At 37.3% G+C, this 20,551-nt stretch overlaps 1 protein-coding gene across 3 annotated transcripts in view; it reads left to right on the plus strand.

Moving 5' to 3' along the window:
- The window catches only part of NFATC3 (nuclear factor of activated T cells 3), a 91,745-nt gene that overhangs the window by 14,271 nt on the left and 56,923 nt on the right, over window positions 1–20,551 (plus strand). For all 3 annotated transcript variants that reach the window (XM_005218707.5, XM_010814549.4, NM_001192831.1), the window contains exons 2-3: window positions 17,115–18,249; window positions 19,990–20,152. In XM_005218707.5, coding sequence (XP_005218764.1) covers window positions 17,115–18,249; window positions 19,990–20,152 — 1,298 coding nt within the window. The remainder of the gene's footprint in view (window positions 1–17,114; window positions 18,250–19,989; window positions 20,153–20,551) is intronic.

Below are 20,551 nucleotides of genomic sequence, written 5' to 3' on the forward strand. Positions count from 1 at the left end.
TGCATAGAAGTATTTCCTTGTCTTTTTATATTTCCCTAATGACTAAATGCTGTTGAACATATTTTTATGTGCTTTTTCGCCATCTGTATGTCTTTTTTGGTGAAGTGTCATTTAAATCTTTTGCATACTTAAAAAAGCTTTTTATTTCAAAATAATTGTAGATTCACAGAGTGTTGCAAAAAATAGAGGGAGTTTCTGAGTATCCTTTACTCAGTTTCTTCTAATGATAAACTCTTGCAAAACTATAGTATAATATCAAGACCAGGAAAATGACATTGCTGCAATCCACCAGACTTATTCACTTGTTCCCATTTTTACGCACACTGTCTGTGTGTCTATGTGTGTAGAAAATGTTACATAAATTGAGTCATACAGTGTTTAACCTTTTGAGCCATTCTGATGTGTGTGTAATGACATCTTATTGTGGTTTTAATTGATATACCCCTAAAGGACTACACTATTAAGCATCTTTTTAAATCATCCGTGTATAATTTTTTGGTCAAGTGTCTGTTCAAGTCTTTGCATCCTTTAAATTGTTTTTTATTGTTGAGTTTTGAGAAGTCTTTTTTTAAACACAAGTCTTTATCAGATGTATGCTTTACAAGAGTTTCTCCTAATCTGTGGCTTGTCTTTTCATTAACTGTCCTTTGCAGAGGTTTTTAGTTTTGATGACATTTGTTCCTTTATGGATTATACTTTTGATATTATAGCTGAGAAATTGTGCCTAACCTATATAACAAAAAAGAAGCAGACCTCATAGAGAAGAAACTAGTAGTTAACAGTGGAGAGAGGGAAAGGAAGAGGGGCAATAGAAGGGTAGAGCATTGACAGGTAAAAAATATTAGATAGAAAATAAGCTACAATTATATATTGTACAACATGGGGAATATAGGCTTCCTTGGTGGCTCAGAGGTTAAAGTGTCTGCCTCCAATGTGGGAGACCTGGGTTCGATCCCTGGGTCGGGAAGATCCTCTGGAGAAGGAAATGGTAACCCACTCCGGTATTCTTGCCTGGAGAATCACATGGACAGAGAAGCCTGGTAGGCTACACTCCACGGGGTCGCAAAGAGTCGGACACGACTGAGTGACATCACTTCACTTTTAAAAGAAATAAAATAAATTGCAAGGAAAAAAAGAAATCTTTGCCTAACCTGAGTTCACAAAGATTCTCTCCAAGGTTTTCTTTTGGAAGTTTTATAGTTGGGGTATCGTATTTAGGTCTGTGATCTATTTTGATCTATCTATTAATTTTTTGTGTGTGTGGTGTGAGGTATGGACCGAAGCTCACTGTTTTTGCATATGGATGTCCAGTTCTTCCAGCCCTATTTCTTGATAAAGCTGTCCTTTCCCCCACTGCATTGCCTTTGAACTTTTTTGAAAACTCAGTTGACCATATATGTATGAGCTTATTTTTGGACTCTGTTCTGTGTTAAGCTGTGTGTCTGTCCTTTACCATTACTATACTGTCATTTCTGTACCTTTATAATACTCTTGAAATCAGATAGTCATTTTTTCCAAATTTGTTCTTTTCTAGATTGTTTTGGCTCTTCTAAACCTTCTACCTATCCGTATAAATTTTAGAATCTGCTTGCCATCTTCTACAAAAATGCCTAGTAAAATTTTAACTAGGATTATGTTGAATCTATAGACCAGTTTCAGGAGAACAAATATCAGTATTGAGTCTTTAAATCCACAAATGTCTCTCTTCATTTATTTTATTAAATATCTTTATTATTTTATTATATTGCTATTATTTAATTTTAACAACAGTTTGGAGTTTCTCGTGTACAAGTCTTATACATTTTTTGTCTGATTTATCCTTATGTAGTTAATATTTTTTGATGTTATTGTAAGTGTTGTTATGAATATTCATGTACAGAGTTTGTGTGAGACCTTTGTTTTCATTTCTCTTGGGCATATACCTGAGAGTGGAATTGCTGGATCATAAAATTCTATGTTTAACCTTTTGAGGAACACCAAACTATTTTTAAAAGAGCTGCACCATTTTATATTCCTGTTAGCAGTGTATGAGAGTTCCAGTTTCTCTACATCCTTGCTAATACTTGTTATTTTTCCATTGTGTTTTCTCAGTGTGCTTTTGATTTTCATTTCTTTAATTACTAATTATGTTGAGCATCTTTTCATGTGTTTACTGGCTACTTTTACATCTTCTTTGCTGAAATGTATATTCAAGTCCTAAATATATTTCCATTTTTAAATAGGGTTGTTTGTCTACTTGTTGTTGAGTCTTAAGAATTCTTTATATATTCTGGATACTTTTTGAGATTATATCATACGCTTGTAAAACAGTACATTCTTTTTGCATTGTATGCATTCCATCCTGGAATTCCCCAAACTCCTTGTTGATTTTTTAAAATTTGCATAGGTTAAAGTTTCATTCTTTGTGATGTACAGTTCTTTGGGTTTTGGCAAATGCATAGAGTTACTTATTCCTTACCTGAATACCATAAAAAACAGATGCGTTATTTTAAAAATTCACCCACTCCTTCTTTCCTTTGTGTCTGGTTTCATTCACTTTGCAAAAAGCATTTAAGATTCATTCATGTCATTGTATGAAGAAATATTTAGTTCCTTTTTATCACTGTAAAGTATTCCATTGTATGGATGTATCACAGTTAGTTTATCTACTTACCTGTTGAAAGATGTTTTGGTTCTTCTTGATATTTGGCAGTTAATAAATCTTCTGTAAAGAGTCACATACAGGATTTTGTGTGACCGTAAGTTTTTAATTCACTTGGTCTTCTCTTACAATCATGTTTCGGTTTCATTAATTTTTCTCTATTCTCTGCTTTCATCTTCATCATTGCTTTTCAAACAGAATTTTAAGAAAGAGGAGTGGTTGATGTATCTGTTTCTTCAAGGAGATCAACAGAGGTGCAGTGAATGGATGAGACTTGAAGCCAGATGATGTTAAAGAGTGAAGAAGTGGTGACAGTGACAGTACATTATTCTTTTTAAAAACTTAGTTTCTGGAGCAGAGTCTTTCAGCTTTGGCATTACTGACATTTTGGACTAGATAATTCTTTGTTTTAAAGGGGGCTGAGGAAATTCCCTGGTGGTCCAGTGTTTGGTACTTATGCTTCCATTGCAGGGGGCCCGGGTTCGATCCCTGGTTGGGGAACTAACATCCCATGAGTTGCATGGTGCAGCCAAAAAAATAAGTAGAGGTGCTGAGTTGTGTATTGTAAGTTCTTTAGTAGCATTTTTGGTCCCTGTATGCCAGTTGTAGCCCTCTAGTTATGACAGTCAAAAATGCTTCTAGACATTATCAAATGTTCCAGGAGGGCAGAATTGTTCATTATGAGAGGCTATTGTTTTAGAGGAAGGAGAGAGAGAAGACCCTAAAGAAGAACTCATATCAAGGAAGCTTTTTTTTTTTTTAATTACTTATTTATTATTTATATTTAGCTGTGCTGGGTCTTCATTGCTGCTCCAGCTTTTCTCTAGTTGTGGAGAGTAGGGGCTACTCTCTAGCTGCATCGCACAGCTGTCTCATTGTGGTGGCTTCTCTTGTTGTGGAGCATGGGCTCTAGGGCACGCAGTTTTCAATAATTGCAGCGCATGGGCTCAGTAGTTGCAGTTTCTGGACTTTGGAGCACAGGCTTAGTAGTTGTGACTCAAGGGGTTAGTTGCTCCTTGGCATGTGGGATCCTCCTGGACCAGGGATCAAACCTGTGTCTGCTACATTAGCAGGAGGATTCTTTACCACTGGCCATCAGGGAAGCCCTTAGGGAAGCTTTTTAAAGGAAGTAAGAGATTGAGGGGAGTAGCGAGTAAGAAAAAGAGAGAAGGGGAAGGTTGAAGTTATAAAAGAGAAGGTAGCTGATGGAACTTGGGTATGGAATTTAGATCAGAGGTGGGGAGAGTAGGTTTATATCTGAGACAAGGCACTTTTTATGAGGAAGGAAATGAAAAGATGATTGTAGAATTTGTATAGATATATATTTTTTTGAGGGTGTTATGGAAGATCCTCGCTTTCTGCTACCTTTGTCAAGTAGGGTCAAGATCCCTTGCTAAATGAGGGGTCACTATGGAGAAGATGACTGAAGAGATGAGAGGTTTGGGATATGGTAAATAAGGGAGGGAGCTGAGCAGGAAAAACTGATGAAGATAAGACAGCTAGTAAGTGGTAGATTTGACTTTAAGGCAGTGTTCTCCGTTGTAGTTTTCTCCTTTAAGTCCCCCATTTAGGCTTTTTTAAAATTAATTAGTTTTTGGCTCTGCTGGATCTTCATTGCTGCACTCGGGTTTTCTCTGGCTTAGGTGCGTGGGCTTCTCATTGCAATGGCTTCTTGTTGCAGAGCACCAGCTCCAGGGCATGCAGGCTTCAGTAGTTGCAGCTGTAGAGCCGTGGGCTGAGTAGTTGTGGTAATGGGCCTAGTTACTCCATGGCATGTGACATCCTCTCGAACCAGGGATTAAACCCGTTGTCCCCTGTATTAGTAGGCAGACTCTTAACCACTGGACCACCAGGGAAGCCCTGTGGTCATTACTGTTCTATGTACTTCAGTTCAGTTCAGTGACTCAGTCGTGTCCGACTCTCTGCAACCCCATGGACTGCAGTACGCCAGGCTTCCTTGTCCATCACCAGCTCCTGGTGCTTACTCATACTCATGTCTTTTGAGTCGGTGATGCCATCCAACCTTCTCATCCTCTGTTGTCCCCTTCTTCTCCTGCCTTCAATCTTTCCCAGCATCAGGGTCTTTTCCAGTGAGTCAGTTCTTTGCATCAGGTGGCCAAAGTATTGGAGTTTCAGCTTCAGCATCGGTCCTTCCAATGAATATTTAGGACTGATTTCCTTTAGGATGGACTGGTTGGATCTCCTTAGTGTTCAAGGGACTCTCAGGAGCCTTCTCCAACACCACAGTTCAAAAGGATCAAATCTTCGGCGCTCAGCTTTCTTTATGGGCCAACTCTCACATCCATACGTGACTACTGGAAAAACCAAAGCTTTGGCTAGACAGACTTTTGTTGGCAAAGTAACGTCTCTGCTTTTTAATATGCTGTCTAGATTGGTCATAACTTACTTTCCAAGGAGCAAGCGTCTTTTAATTTCATGGCTGCAGTCACCATCTGCAATGATTTTGGAGCCTGAAAAAATAAAGTCTGACACTGTTCCCACTGTTTCCCCATCTATTTGCTATGAAGTGATGGGACCAGATGCCATGATCTTTGTTTTCTGATTGTTGAGTTTTAAGCCACCTTTTTCACTCTCCTCTTTCACTTTCATCAAGAGGCTCTTTAGTTCTTCTCTTTCTGCCAAAAGTGTGGTGTTATCTGCATATCTGAGGTTATTGATATTTCTCCCGGCAATCTTGATTCCAGCTTGTGCTTCATCCAGTCAGCGTTTCTCATGATGTCCTCTGCATATAAGTTAAATAAGCAGGGTGACAATATACAGCCTTGACGTACTCCTTTCCGGATATGGAGCAGTCCATTGTTCCATGTCCAGTTCTAACTGTTGCTTCCTGACCTGCATACAGATTTCTTAAGAGGCAGGTCAGGTGGTCTGGTATTCCCATCTCTTGAAGAATTTTCCACAGTTTGTTGTGATCCACACAGTCAAAGGCTTTGGCATAGTCAGTAAAGCAGGAGTAGATGTTTTTCTGGAACTCTCTGGCTTTTTCTATGATCCAGCGGATGTTGGCAATTTGATCTCTGGTTCCTTTGCCTTTTCTAAATCCAGCTTGAACATCTGGAAGTTCATGGTTCAAGTACTGTTCTGTGTACTTAAACTAATTCATTCCTAAGGTCTCCTCCAGGTGCCTGAATCTCTTCTCAACACTTTCAGACACATTAGTTGGTCTATCAATTTTATTTTCTTGGAAATTTCTCTCTTAGAGCCTTCTAAATTTCTCAAACCTGGACTGGTTGTACAGCTTAGGCAGTTGTACGTCTGTCATTCTGAGATCTCTCTTCTGCATCATCTTAAGGAGTCCCTTTGCCTTTTATTGCGTCACCTGTTTCTTGGCTATATATCATATATCCTCCTTTTGCTTGGTTACTTCACACTCATTTTGGTGGAGTATTTACTCCAGGAGCATATGAGAGGTAATGGGAGGTAAATATTCAAGAGCTTACATATGGGTTGACCAGAAAGTTTGTTTGGGTTTTTCTGTATGATGTTATGGAACTTTCTGGCCAACCCAATGTTTTTAAATGTCTATATTCTCTCCTCACACTTCATTATTCCTGGTTTTAGATATCTAGATTAAATATAATTTTTTCTCAAGTTTTTGAAGGTATAGCTCTCCATTTTTCTTCTAGCTTCCAGAATTGCTTTTGAGAAGTCTGATGACATTCTGATTTCTGTGTTCTTCATGTGTAACCTTTTTCTCGCCTTCCAGTTTTAGAGTTTTTCCTCTTAGTTCTTTGTATTCTGAAATTTAATGATGATGTGTATCAGTCAGGATCTGTTTTTCACCCATTGTGCTGGACTCTTCGGTGATCCTTTATTCCTCTTCATTTTTCTATTCTCTTCTTCTGGAACTTAAAAAAGTTTTAGCTGGATCTCCTGGACCAATTCTGATATTCTCTCCCATTTCCTATTTGTCTTTTTGCTGAACTTTTTGGGTGAATTTCTTCAACTTGATCTTTCAGTTTTTCTTTGAGCCTTTCATTTGTTATTTTTAATTCCTAGGGGCTCTTTCTTTTATCTTTTTAAGTAACCATATGTTCTTGTTTTGGGGTTGCAATATCTTCTTTTTTCTCCGAGGTTGTTGAGATGAGTTTTATTGTTGAGATTTCCATCTTACTGCATAGTCTTTTCCCTCCATATTTCTTTTCTTCTCTACTTGCCTCTGTCTTTAATGTTGAAGCTTTTCTTGGATCTTTGATGATCTTTGGCTATTTGCTTGTTATTTTTTTTAATGGGGCACCAAAATCTTAATGGCAGTTGCATGATCACAAGTGGCACTTGCTAACTGCAGGCCTCATTATAGGGTTTTTGCTAGGTCAGCTGTGCGGTCAGTGTGTTGCTTGCAGAGTATAAGTCCATTGTACTATGACAAGGGAAGAAAAAGTCCTGGGGGTTTCAATATACATGTTTTTAGAGAGACTTTTTAGTTCCTCACTGTGTTTTTGGTTACTGGCTCTCAGTTATCTTGTTTTACTTCTTCAGAAAATCTCTAGCCTTCTGCCTAGAGGGACAGTCCTCCAGTAGTGCAGAGTTAGGAGGTATGTGAAACTGGGGAGGTGATTAGTGACTCACTAAATAAGTAAACTTTGTGTCAATCTTGTTTTCAACTTTGCCTTCGTGTCTACTTCCAAAAGTACCTGGTAGTGTATTTCCTGAGTGTTTGGATTTCTTTATTGGAAATAAGTTTTCTTTTCCCTGTCGTTGGCTTAAGATTTAGCTTTTTCAGGTGCTAAATCAGTTACCATGTGTCCTGCATTCCAGCTTCTAAAAGTTTTGTTGCCATGGTTTCATGTCCTGTTTTGTTGTTGTTTTTCTTGTGAGTTTACACCCTTAAAAAAATTATTTTACTGTCATTTAATGGAGTTTCAGTAAGGAATGGGTGAATGTATGTTTTCAGTTCTCTGTGTGAAAGTTCTTTCGATTTGTTTTTGTTTTTTTTTTATTGAGGTAAATTTATATAACACACAATTAAACATTTTGAAGATTACAGTCAAGTGTGTTTGGTGTATTCACAGTGTTGTGCAACTATCAGTTCTCTAGTTTCAAAACTTTTTCATCACCTCTTGAAAACACCCCATACCATTAAGTAATCACTCCCCATTTCCTCTCCTCCCCCAACCTCAGTAACCTGTAATCTGCTTTTGCATATTCTGAAACTATCATATAAAAGGCATCATACAATATGTGACCTTTTTAGTCTGGCTTTTTTTCCTTGGTATGTTTCTCAGGTTCATCCAGGTTGCAGCATCTGTTAATATTTTGCCTCTTTTTATGGTTGAATAGTATTCCATTGTATGTGTCCACCATAATTTGCTGCCCTATTCATTTACTGATCCAGTTAGTTGTTCCATGTCCAGTGGTAACTGTTGCTTCTTGACCCACATACAGGTTTCTCAGGAGACCAGTAAGGTGACCTGGTATTCCCATCTCCTTAAGAATTTTCCACAGTTTGTTGTGATCCACACTGTCAAAGGCTTTACTGTAGTCAGTGGAGCAGAAGTAGATGTTTTTCTGGAATTCGCTTGCTTTCTCCATGATCCAATGAATGTTGGCAGCTTTTTTCATTACAGTGGGAAAGATTGAAGGCAAAAGGAGAAAGGGGTGGCAGAGGATGAGATGGTTAGCCTCATCTTCTCAGTGGACATGAATTTGAGCAAACTCTGGGAGATAGTGGAGGACAGAGGAGCCTGGTGTGCTGCAGTCCATGGGGGTCGAGAAGAGTCAGATACAACTTAGCGACTGTTATGAGTAATGTTGCTAAAAATATTTGTGTATAAGCTTCTTTCAAGACATATGTTTGCGTTCTCTAGGGTATATACCTAGAGATAGAATTGTTGGATCCTGTGGTAATTTTATGTTTACTTTTTTGAAACAATCTGAATGTCAGATTGTTTTCCATAGCCTCTGCACCATTTTACTTGGCCACCATTAACGTATAACGATTCCTGTTTTTCCACATCCTCACCAATACAACACTTATTATTTTCTAGGGTTTTTTTGTTTGTCTTTTCTTTTAAAATTAAAACCATTCTAGTGGGTCTAAAGTGGTATCGTGGTTTTTATTTGCATTTCTTACTGACCAGTGATGTTGAACATCTTTTCACATGCTTGCTGACAATTTTTGTATCTTATTTGGAGAAATGTCTGTTCAGGTCCTTTGCCCTTTTAAAAAATTGGTTGTCTTTTGGTTGTTGAGTTGTAAAGAGTTCTTTATGTTTTCTGGATACCAAACCCTTATTAGATACATGATTTGCAGATATTTTCTTCCATACTCTGGATTTTCTTCACTTTATTGATAGTATCTTTTGAAGAACAAAAGTTTTTAATTTTTATGAAATGTGAAATCCGTTTCTTCTAGTTTTTCTTTTGTTGTTCATGCTTTGAGTGTCAAATCTAAGAATCCATGCCAAATCTGAGATCATGAAAGTATGCACCTGTGTTTTCTTCTAAGAGTTTAATGGGTTTAGCTGTTACAGTTAGGTCATTGATCCATTTTGAGTTAATTTTTGTGTATGATGTGAGGTGGGGTTCAACTTCATTCTTTTGTATGTGGTTATTTAGTTGTCCCAGCACCATTTGTTGAAGGGGCTATTCTTTCACCATTGAATTGTCTTAGCAGCCTTGTCAAAAATTAATTGGCCAGAACTTCTGGTGGTCCAGTGGTTAAGTAGCTTCCTTCCAATGCAGGGGACACAGGTTCAATCCCTGGCCTGGGAAGATTCGACAAGCTGTGGGACAACTAAGCCCTCATGCCATAACTATGGAGGCCCACTCACCCTAGAGGCCATGTTCTACAACAGGAGAAGCCACTGCAGTGAGAAGCCTGCACACTGCAATTAGAGAGTAGCCCCTACTTGCCACAACTAGAGAAAGCTCACATGCAGCAATGAAGACCCAGTACAGCCAAAAATAAACAAATAAAAATTTAAAAATTCATTTGGTCAGATTCTCAACATTGCTAATTATTAGAAAAATGCAAATCAAAATTATAGTGAGATATCATTTCACACCAGTTAGAATGGCCATCATCAAAAAGTCTACAGATAACAAATACTGAAAATGGTATGGGAAAAAGGGAAGCATACTGTACTGTTTGTGGGAATGTAGATTGGTGCAGCCGCTATGGAGAACAGTATGGAGATTCTTTAAAAAACTAAAAATAGAGTTACCATATGATCTAGCAATCCGACTACTGGACATATATCCAGAAAAGACAGAAGCTCACATTCAAAAAGGTATATGCACCCCTATGTTCATAGTAGCTCTATTTACAATAGTCAAGACATGGAAGCAATGGAAATGTCCATCAATAGATGTATGGATAAAGAAGATGCAGTATGTTTAAACAATGGAATGTTACTCAGCTATAAAAAAGAATGAAATAATGCCATTTGCAGCAACATGGATGGACCTAGAGATTATCATATAAAATGAACTAAGTCAGACACAAAGTATAATATGATATCACTTATATGTAGAATCTAAAAAAAATCAGAGAAATCAACTTATTTCCAAAATAGACTCACAGACATGAAAACAAATTTATGGTTACCAAAGGGGAAGGAGTGGGGAGGGATATGTTAGGAGTTTGGGATTAACAGACAGACACTACTATATAAAAAAATAAACAAGGACCTACTGTATAACACAGGGAACTGTATCCCATATACCACTCCCAGTTCTGTTTGTTCCATTAGTTTGTACGTCTTTCTTTGTGCACTGTTTGTAGTAAGTTTTGAATTGTGAGGTGTGAGTTCTGCTTTGATTTTCATTTTCAATATTATTTTGGCTGATCTAGGCCTCTTTCAGTTTCATATAAATTTGAGGATTGGTTTTTCCATTTCTGCAGAAAAAGCCACTGAAATTTTGGTAGAGATTGCGTTGACTCTGTAGGTTTCTTTGTGAAGTATTGCAGTGTTAACAACAGTAAAGTCTTCCAGTTCATGAACAAGGAAGTCTCTTACCATTTATTTAGGTTTTCCTTCATTTCTCTCAGCAATATTTTGTTGTTTTTAGTGTGCAAATATCACCTCTTTAGTTAAATTTATTCCTAAATATTATATTTTGGAGGTTGTTGTACATAGAATTCTCTTAATTTCCTTTTTGGATTGTTCTTTGCAACATACAGAAGCACAGCTGAATTGTAGGTGTTGATACTTTAACCGGCAACTTCCCTGAATTTGTTTATTAGCTTTAGTTGTGTTTTGTGGATTCTATGAGAGTTTCTATATATAGAATCATGTCATTGGCAAATAGAGATAGTTTTACTTCTTCCTTTCCAAATTGGACGCTTTCTATTTTCTTTCATTGTCTAATTGCTGACTAGGACTTCCAGTACAATGTTGAATAGCAGTGGTGAAAGCTGGTGCCTTTGTCTTGTTCCTGATTTGGGGGAGAAAGCCTCCAGTTTTTCACTGTTAAGTATGATACTACTACCTGTGGGTTTTTTGTAAACACCGCTGTTCATTTTAAGGACTTTCTTTCTGTTCTTAGTTTGCTGAATATCCCTCCCCTCCCCTGCCATCATGATTGGGTATTGAAATCTGTCACATGTATTTTCTGTGTCAATTCAGATGAGCATGTGTTTTGTTTTGTTTTTGTTTTTGTTTTTCATTCTGGTAATGAGGCAAGTGAATTTTGTATGTTGAACTATCCTTACGTTCTTGGGATAAATTCCACTTGATCCTTTTAATGTGGTGTGGGATTTGTTTAGTATTTTGTTGAGAATTTTTCCTTCTATATTTATAAGGGATATTGGCCTGTAGTTTTCTTGTGGTATTTTTGTCCTGCTTTGGCATCGGGGTAAAACTGGCCTCATAGAATGTTTAGGAAGTGATATCTACTCGTCTGTGTTTTGGAAGAGTTTGAAAAGGATTGCTGTTAACTCTCCTCTAAATGTTTGGTAGAGTTTACCAATGAAACCACGTTGTCTTGGACTTCTTTTGTTGGGAAATTTTTTTGCTAGTGATTCAGTCTGTTTACTTGATATCAGCCTCTTGAGAATTTTTGTTTCTTCCAAGTCACTTTCGGTAATTTGTGTGCTTGTAAGAATTTGCCTGTTTGTTGTCTATTGCCTAAGTTGCTGGTGTGCAGTTGTTTATAGTATTCTTGTTATCATAGTATTCTCACATATATTTCTACCAGTACCAGTTATAATAACATCCTAACAGAGTCCACTTAGGTGGTACTAAACTATTGTCTCAATTTTGAAAACATTGTTGCTTGAAGTTGTTCCATGCAAACTGTTCATGCATGCGTGTTCAGTCACTAAGTTGTATCCAACTCTTTGCGACCCCATGGACTGTATGTAGCCCACTAGGCTCCTGTGTCCATGGGACTTCGCAGGCAAGAATACTGGCGTGGGTTGCCATTTGCTTCTCCAAGGGATCTTCCTGACCCAGGGAACATAACCTGTGTCTCCAGCATCTCCTTGCATTGGCAGGCAGATTCTTTACCACTGAGCCACCTGGGACGCTTATGCAAACTATTCATAGGAGGCTAATAATTCTTCAGTAAACTCTGCATTGAGTCTTCAAGTAAATAATAAATAAGTAGAATCAGTAAAATTTGGTTACACATCAGGAGCCAAGGAAAACCTTGAGACTTTTTGCCTTGTTTTGTAATTGCTTCTTGTTGCTACCAGTGTTTTCAGTCTTTCAGTCATTCTTGCTGATGGTCTTTACCAGTTTATTTTCTCTGACATTTCTTCAGTCACAGCAATCAGACACAGTTTAAGTTTCACCATTAGTAAATGGCTTTTTTTGCCTACCTGACAAGTGAACCATTCAGAAACTTTCTTTGGTTACAGCCTCATTTTAACCTTTTCTTCTTGTGAAAAAATCTTGCTGTGGTAAGATATTGTTTTTTTCTGATTTTTTTTTCTTTTGTTTTCCTGTAAGTTGTGGGTATTGTGTGGAGAAGGAAATGGCAACCCACTCCAGTGTTCTTGCCTGAAGAATCCCATGGATGGAGGAGCCTGGTAGGCTGCAGTCCATGGGGTCGCACAGAGTCCGACACGACTGAAGCGACTTAGTAGTAAGTAGTAGTAGTAGTAGTAGGGGATTTGTGATGAATGCTTACTGGTAATGCTGATGTATAAGGTATTCTTACAGCACAGCCATAATGTTGTTGCACAATAAACATAATGCTTTGCCCTCTAATTTGATAAGAAGATAGCCCACACTCCATTGTGCCTTAGAAGCATGACATTCCATTTGAAGTCCACTCTTGTCTTTCCTCTTTTTAGTGATATCTATGCACTGACAAGTTTTTTGTTTCTTTTTTACGTCCCATCGCCTGCCTGAATTTTTTTTTTTTTTTTTAGTATTTATTTATTTGGCTGTGTTGGGTCTTAGTTGTGACATGCAGGATCTTTCGTTATGGGGCGCTGACTCTCTAGTTGTGGTGCACAGGCTCCAGAGAGCTCAGGCTCAGTAGTTGTGACATGTTCATGCTTAGTCGCTCTGCAGCAGGTGGGATCTCAGTTCCCTCACCAGGTATGAAACCTGTATCCCCTGCATTGCAAGGTGGTTTCTTAACCATTGGACCACCAGGAAGTCCTTGCACTGGTAAGTTTTTAAAAATGTTGCAGTGTTACATCAGTATGTATTGCACTCAGAATGCTGTCCAGTTTGTCACTGCAGTTTGTTAGTGCACCAAGTAACAGTGGGAAACATCTCTCACAGCTCCTCAGCTCTACCGTTGTTCTGTGAGATTAACCACAGGCTGTACAGAAGTGAACGAGCATGGTTATATTCCAATAAAACTTTATTTGTGGATACCAGAATTTGAATTTCATATTATTTTGTGTCATTAAACAGTATTATTTTGATTTTCTTCTTACCATTTGAAAGCCATTCTTAGCTTGTAGCCCATGCAGAAACAGGTGGTAGGCCAGGTTTGGCCTGTGGGCTGTATTCTGCCAGTACCTGCTTTACAGTTTAAATACATTGGTAGGCAACCTGTGTTGCCTAGATTACTGCATGCTTGCCTGGGGCCCCCTGGTGGCTGAAGGGAGCAAATAAGTCTTGAGATGGTCAAATTTCTGAAGCACCATGAATCTGAGAATTCTAGAGTTGGAAATCTAGATGTAGGACTATTTATCATAGGGAGATTGTAGTGGCCACTCATCATTTCCAGAATGTGGGCTTTGGTGACACTTAGGGAAAAAGATAAAACAGCACTCCCCGAAATTTTGTATGCAAATCTCAACAGTGCTTTAAGACATCATTCTGATATAAAATGTATCTCTTCATCTGCAATTTATTTGTGTGAAGGGTGTGAATTTCAGCATTATTCTACACAAAATGGCACTGGTACAATAATTACATTTGAATGAACCTATATCTTCCAAGGGTAACTTTATTCTCTTTTCACCCACCCTTTTTTTCCCACTCAAAGGCTTCAAGTTTAATATATTGATAATTTTTGCTACTTTATTAAGTACATTTCTAAGTAAAACTGGGTTTTAACTATGAGAGTATGGTAGTAAAGAAGTCAGTGACTTTGTATAGTTGGGTGCTGCTATCTTGCTTTGAACTAGGGTACCAGCAGTTTTTGTATTTTTGTTTTTTAAATTTTAGTAAACTATACATAGCATAAAATCTACCATCTTAGCCATTTATAAATATATAGTTTATTAGCATTAAGTATAGTCCCATTTTTGTTCAACTACAGGGGTGAGTTTTTTTAATCTGCCATTTTAAACTCTTGATCCAAAAAAATGAAACCCTCGTGTTCTGGTCAATCCTAGGTTTACTGTAGTAACTAGGAATGAAATTATCCTCAAATATAGTAGAGATCGTGCCATTCCCTTTTTAAAACTTTGCTGGTTTATATTGTCCTTAGAATAATATTTAAACTCTTTACCATGATCCTTCTAGGTTTTGCCTCCTTCAGTTTTCCCCTTTCAGCTGTTAGCTAGCTCTAGCATAGTTGGGCCTTTCATTTCTTCAGAGAAGCCAAGGTCTTATCTGACTCACTGTTTGCTGGTGCTGTCCCACGGTGTTGGAGCTGCCCTGGTGTTGAAGCTTGTATACCCATGCCTCTCCACCATCACCTCCCTTTTCTTTGCTTGCTGGTTCTTGTGCTGTCTTCTCAGAAAGGCCATCCCAGTACTCTGTAAAATAGGTTCCTTCCTTAGACTGTTTCCCCCTACTTAGTAATACTTAAAATTTTTGTTTTTGTCAATCTCCTAACCCATCCAAATTAGCTTCCCCTCCTACTTACTCCATTCTCCTTACTCTTTTTTATTTTTCCTTATAGCAAATATAGCCATCTGACATTTTATTAGAATGTAAGTTCTAAGAGGATGGGGACTTTGTTTTGTTTATTCATATGTTTTCAGTGTCTACAACATGTCTGCTATATAGTACCTACTCAAGAAATATTTAACTGAATGATCACATTACTTTTGGCCTTAGGGCAAAATACACATATATGATTGAAAAGTGAATACGACAAAGTTAGGACTGGCAAAATGGGAATATGGAAAGAAACTGTTGTTGAACTGAAGAAATAACCAATACTGGAGCTGTTCTACCTTTGGATCTTGTGTTATTGCTGAATGATAAATATCACCTCCCCTTCAGCTGTTTTTGAGTTCAGTTTTCCATCCTTTGCAGCCTGCAGACATCATATTTTATACAGAATCATTTCAATCCTAAATAGCACTAAATTTAAAAAAAACTTTATTTATTGTCCACACCATGCAGCCAACCAGAGATCGAACCCATACTCCCTGCCTGCATTGGAAGTATGAAGTTTTAACCCTGGACCGCCAGGGAAGTCCCTAAATTACACTAAATTTAAAAAGAACATCTTGATTGAAGAAACTGATTCTTCTGTCCCTCCAGTGTTGCAAATTGCCAACATTCATTGGATTATAGAGAAAGCAAGGGAATTCCAGAAAAACGTCTGCTTCATTGACTACAAGAAAGCCTTTGACTGTGTGGATCACAACAAACTGTGGAATATTCTTGACGAGATGGAAACAGACTACCTTACCAGTCTCCTGAGAAACCTGTATGTGGGTCCAGAAGCAGCAGTTAGAACCTTACATGGGACAGCTGACTGGTTTGACATTGGGAAAGGAATATGTCAAGGCTGTATATTATCACCCTGCTTATTTAACTTACATGCAAAATACATCATACGAAATGCCAGGCTGGATAAATCACAAGCTGGAATCAGGAATGCGGGGAAAAGTGTCAAAAACCTCAGATATGTAGATTATACCACTCTAATGGCAGAAAGCAAAGAGGAACTAAAGAGCCTGTTGATGAAGGTGAAAGAGGAGAGTGAAAAAGTTGAGTTAAAACTCAGCAATCAAAAAACTGAGATCGTGGCATGCGGTCCCATCACTTCATGGTAAATAGAAGGGCAAAAGTGGAGGCAGTGACAGATTTTATTCTCATGGGCTCCAAAATCACTGTGGACGGTGACTGCAGTCATGAAATTAAAAGATGCTTGCTCCTTGGAAAGCTATGACAAACCTAGATATCGTGTTAAAAAGGGAAGACATTGCTTTGCCAGCAAAGGTCCATATAGTCAAAGCTACTGGTTTTTCCAGTAGTCATGTATGGATGTGAGAGTTAGACCATAAGAAAGGCTGAGCACCAAAGAATTGATGCTTGCAAACTGTAGTGCTTGAGAAGACTCTTGAGAGTCCCATGGTCTGCAAGGAGATTAAACCAGTCAATCCTAAAGGAAATCAACCTTGAATATTCATTGAAAGGGCTCATGGTGAAGCTGAAGCTCCAGTACTTTGGCCACCTGATACCCAGAGCTGACTCACTGGAAAAGAGCCTAATGCAGGGAAAGATTGTAGGCAAAAGGAGAAGAGGGTGGCAGAGGATGAGATGGTTAGATAGCATTACCTATTCAATAGACATGAATTTGAGTAAACTCCAGAAAATAGTGAAAGACAGGGAAGCCTGGTGTGTTGCAGTCCAAGGGGTCACAAGGAGTCAGACATGACTTGGCAACTAAACAACAACAACACATCCTTTCCATTAATAAACTAGTGTGTATACTTAAAAACTTTTCAAAAACTCTGCTTTATCCTTTATTTACTTCATCTTAACCTGCTGATTCCAGATGAGGCTGAATTTATATGATCGTATCCTTATATAGTTTTGTGGATGTTTTTTTAGAATTATGGATGTGATTATTTTTATAAAAGCATTTATTTTCAGATTCTCAATTTTAGAAAAATGTGGAAATAAAGAAAAAGAAAAAATTGTATAAAAAATGATAATTGCATGTATCCACAGATACATTAAAACACACAGACACGCCACTCTTTAGTGGAGCTAATGATGTACATTTTTTGTTCCACTCTCTTCTCTCAAGATTATTATTATTTACGTTCTCATCTAGTAATTTATACATCTAAAATTTCTAATTTCTTGTTTTGTTAATTATTTTTCTTTTTTGCTCCCCCCAACCCCCATAGATCTTGAGCCAGATGATTGTGCATCCATTTACATCTTTAATGTAGATCCACCTCCATCTACTTTAAACTCACCACTTTGCTTACCACATCATGGATTACCGTCTCACTCTTCTGTTTTGTCACCATCGTTTCAGCTCCAAGGTCACAAAAACTATGAAGGAACTTGTGAAATTCCTGAATCTAAATACAGCCCATTAAGTGGTCCTAAACCCTTTGAGTGCCCAAGTATTCAAATTACATCCATCTCTCCTAACTGTCATCAAGAAATTGATGCTCATGAAGATGACCTACACATAAATGACCCAGAAAGGGAATATTTGGAAAGGCCTTCTAGAGATCATCTCTATCTTCCTCTTGAGCCATCCTACCGGGAATCTTCCCTTAGTCCTAGTCCTGCCAGTAGCATCTCTTCTAGGAGCTGGTTCTCAGATGCGTCTTCTTGTGAATCTCTTTCACATATTTATGATGATGTGGATTCGGAGTTGAATGAAGCTGCTGCCCGATTTACTCTCGGATCCCCTCTGACTTCTCCTGGTGGCTCTCCAGGAGGCTGCCCTGGAGAAGAGTCCTGGCATCAACAGTATGGACTTGGACATTCCTTGTCACCTAGGCAATCTCCTTGCCACTCTCCTAGATCTAGTATCACTGATGAGAATTGGCTGAGCCCCAGGCCAGCCTCAGGACCCTCATCAAGGCCTACTTCCCCTTGTGGGAAACGGCGGCACTCTAGTGCTGAGGTTTGTTACCCTGGGTCCCTTTCACCGCATCATTCGCCTGTTCCTTCTCCTGGTCACTCCCCCAGGGGAAGTGTAACAGAAGATACCTGGCTCAATGCTTCTGTCCAGGGTGGATCAGGCCTTGGCCCTGCGATTTTTCCATTTCAGTACTGTGCAGAAACTGATATTCCTCTGAAAACAAGGAAGACTTCTGAAGATCAAGCTCTCATACTACCAGGAAAATTAGAACTCTGTTCAGATGACCAAGGGAATCTTTCACCATCACGGGAAACTTCAATAGATGATGGCCTTGGATCTCAGTATCCTTTAAAGAAAGATTCATCTGGTGACCAATTTCTTTCAGTTCCTTCACCCTTTACCTGGAGCAAACCAAAGCCTGGTCACACCCCTATATTTCGGTGAGTTGATGGAAATGACTAATGGTCATTTTTCATGTTTATGTTTATTGGTGGCATGTAATTACTACATTATCTATGTAGAATAATTTGACCATCTTTCCTCCTCCTTTTTGTTCTTTAGTTTCTTCCAGACAACTTAAAAGACCACATTTATTTTCTTTGTAGTCTTAAAAGTGTCTTTAAATAGGTTAAAGTTATCATTTTAAAAGTGTATAATGAATTATAAAGAATAACAAATTGCATTAGAAGCCCTAGAATGAATTTTCTTTTTTCAGAATGAATTTTCTTATCCACAAAAGCTTCTTATAAAAGATAATAGTATAAATTAAATTACTAATTATTCTCACTTAGGGATAAGGTTATATATATATTTTTGAATTTTTATATTTTTAAGAACTCAATAACATACAAGTGAAATTTGCCTTTTTTATATTGTGACAAGTGGTTTTTTCCATAATTTGTTTTTAGACTTCATATAAGTGTATGATTTTTATTGTTGGTTTAGAGGAATTTTTAAATTTTATATATTCAAATTTGTCTTTTCCTTCACAGCTTTTAGATTTTATGTTATATTTGAAAGCCTATCCCACTCTAAAATAACTACAAATAAAGAGAAAATCTAACTTTCACGTTTCTAATTTTTATGTATAATTTTTATAATATATGTATGTAACATAAATACTGTTTGTATTTGTACATATATATATTTTTTCGAATCTTGAATCCAGCTAAGGACTGAAGACTGTTGTAATGACTGTTTTCTAAATGGCTTATCAGTTATCACAGTGCCATTTTTAGAATCAATCTAATCTGTAATTGATTAGGGAAGATAAGTTGTCATGTGTTAAAGGTGGGTCTGTTTACTTTTTTAAAAAATGCTTTGTTATTGGTACAAATGTTTATTTCTGAATCTAGATATTTAGAAAATTATAATGTGGAATTATGCTATTGAAGACTCCTTTGAACCCATCACTTTGCTTATGAAAATTATCTTAATCTTTTTAGGGATTTGCTTAAACGAGTGCAGAAACTTGCTGAGAGTTGATGAAGTTGAGTTGTTGTTTCAGACTAATAAAAATGACTACCTTTGAGCTTCAGAGTAGCTGGTAATGCTAGGCCAAGGATATTAAGGGAAACAATGAAATAACTTAGAAATTTACTCTAGGCATGGTAGCATTCAAAGGTAGAAAAGACATTTAAAGTCTCATTTCACCAATTATTAAGATATTTTTTTAAATAGAAGATATTACTTTTTAATACAAATCATTCTAGCTTTGGGTCCATTAGTATACCTATAGACTTAGAAGTTGTTTCTTTCCTAATTCCATATTTTCATTGATAACATATCTAAATGAACCTGTCCCCTTTAAGCTATTTAAAAATTGTTTTGATTGTTTTTGTGGTTATACACATAGTTGAGAAATAGTTATAGTTTTATGGAATTTTTTATTTTTAAATGAAATATTAGAATTTGTCCTTTTTAAAAAAAGAAACCAAAAATAAATAAAATTGATTTTATTATCAGGTTAATTATTTGTAAAACGCCCTCTGTATACAGGTTACAACTTATTAAGTGAAGTTTTGTGTTTTTTTTTCTTTTTCTTTAAATTTTATTTTTTAAATACTTTACTTCAAAGATCATAGGAAGAAATGTTGGTGCCTTCAAAGAAATAATTTGAATCACTGCTTGGCTGGCAATAATAGCATGGTGAAATGGGTCTTTGTGTGTTTTGTTTATAGCACATCTTCATTACCTCCACTAGACTGGCCTTTACCAACTCATTTTGGACAATGTGAACTGAAAATAGAAGTGCAACCTAAAACTCATCACCGAGCCCATTATGAAACTGAAGGTAGCCGAGGAGCAGTAAAAGCATCTACTGGGGGACATCCTGTGGTGAAGGTATGAGATTTTAGGGGTGTGTTTTGCAGATACCATATATCTGTTGTTGATAGGGTCCATTCAGTCAGGTACTGCTGAGCCTGAAGAGAGAAAATTTTCAAACCTGAAAAGCTTCCATTGAGGTTTTGTGTCCTTGTTGATACAGTTGCACTTCTGCATTATGGGTTTTTTTTTTTTTGGCTAGCCTAAAAGATATTCTTACTGGACTGACTCTTCAGCTAGTAAACCTCTAGGGAAAGATCATAATGGTTAAATAATTGTTTTTCTGACTAAAAGAAAAGACTGTTTATGTTTATAAGTACAATGCATGTTTGTTTAAGGTCCAAATAATACAGAAAAGTAAAAAGAATAAAGCAATGAATTACCTAAAGTCTAAATCCTTCAGAAATAAGCGGTCGT

This window comes from Bos taurus, chromosome 18 (assembly GCF_002263795.3).
Source record: "Bos taurus isolate L1 Dominette 01449 registration number 42190680 breed Hereford chromosome 18, ARS-UCD2.0, whole genome shotgun sequence".
Classification (NCBI taxonomy): domain Eukaryota; kingdom Metazoa; phylum Chordata; class Mammalia; order Artiodactyla; family Bovidae; genus Bos; species Bos taurus.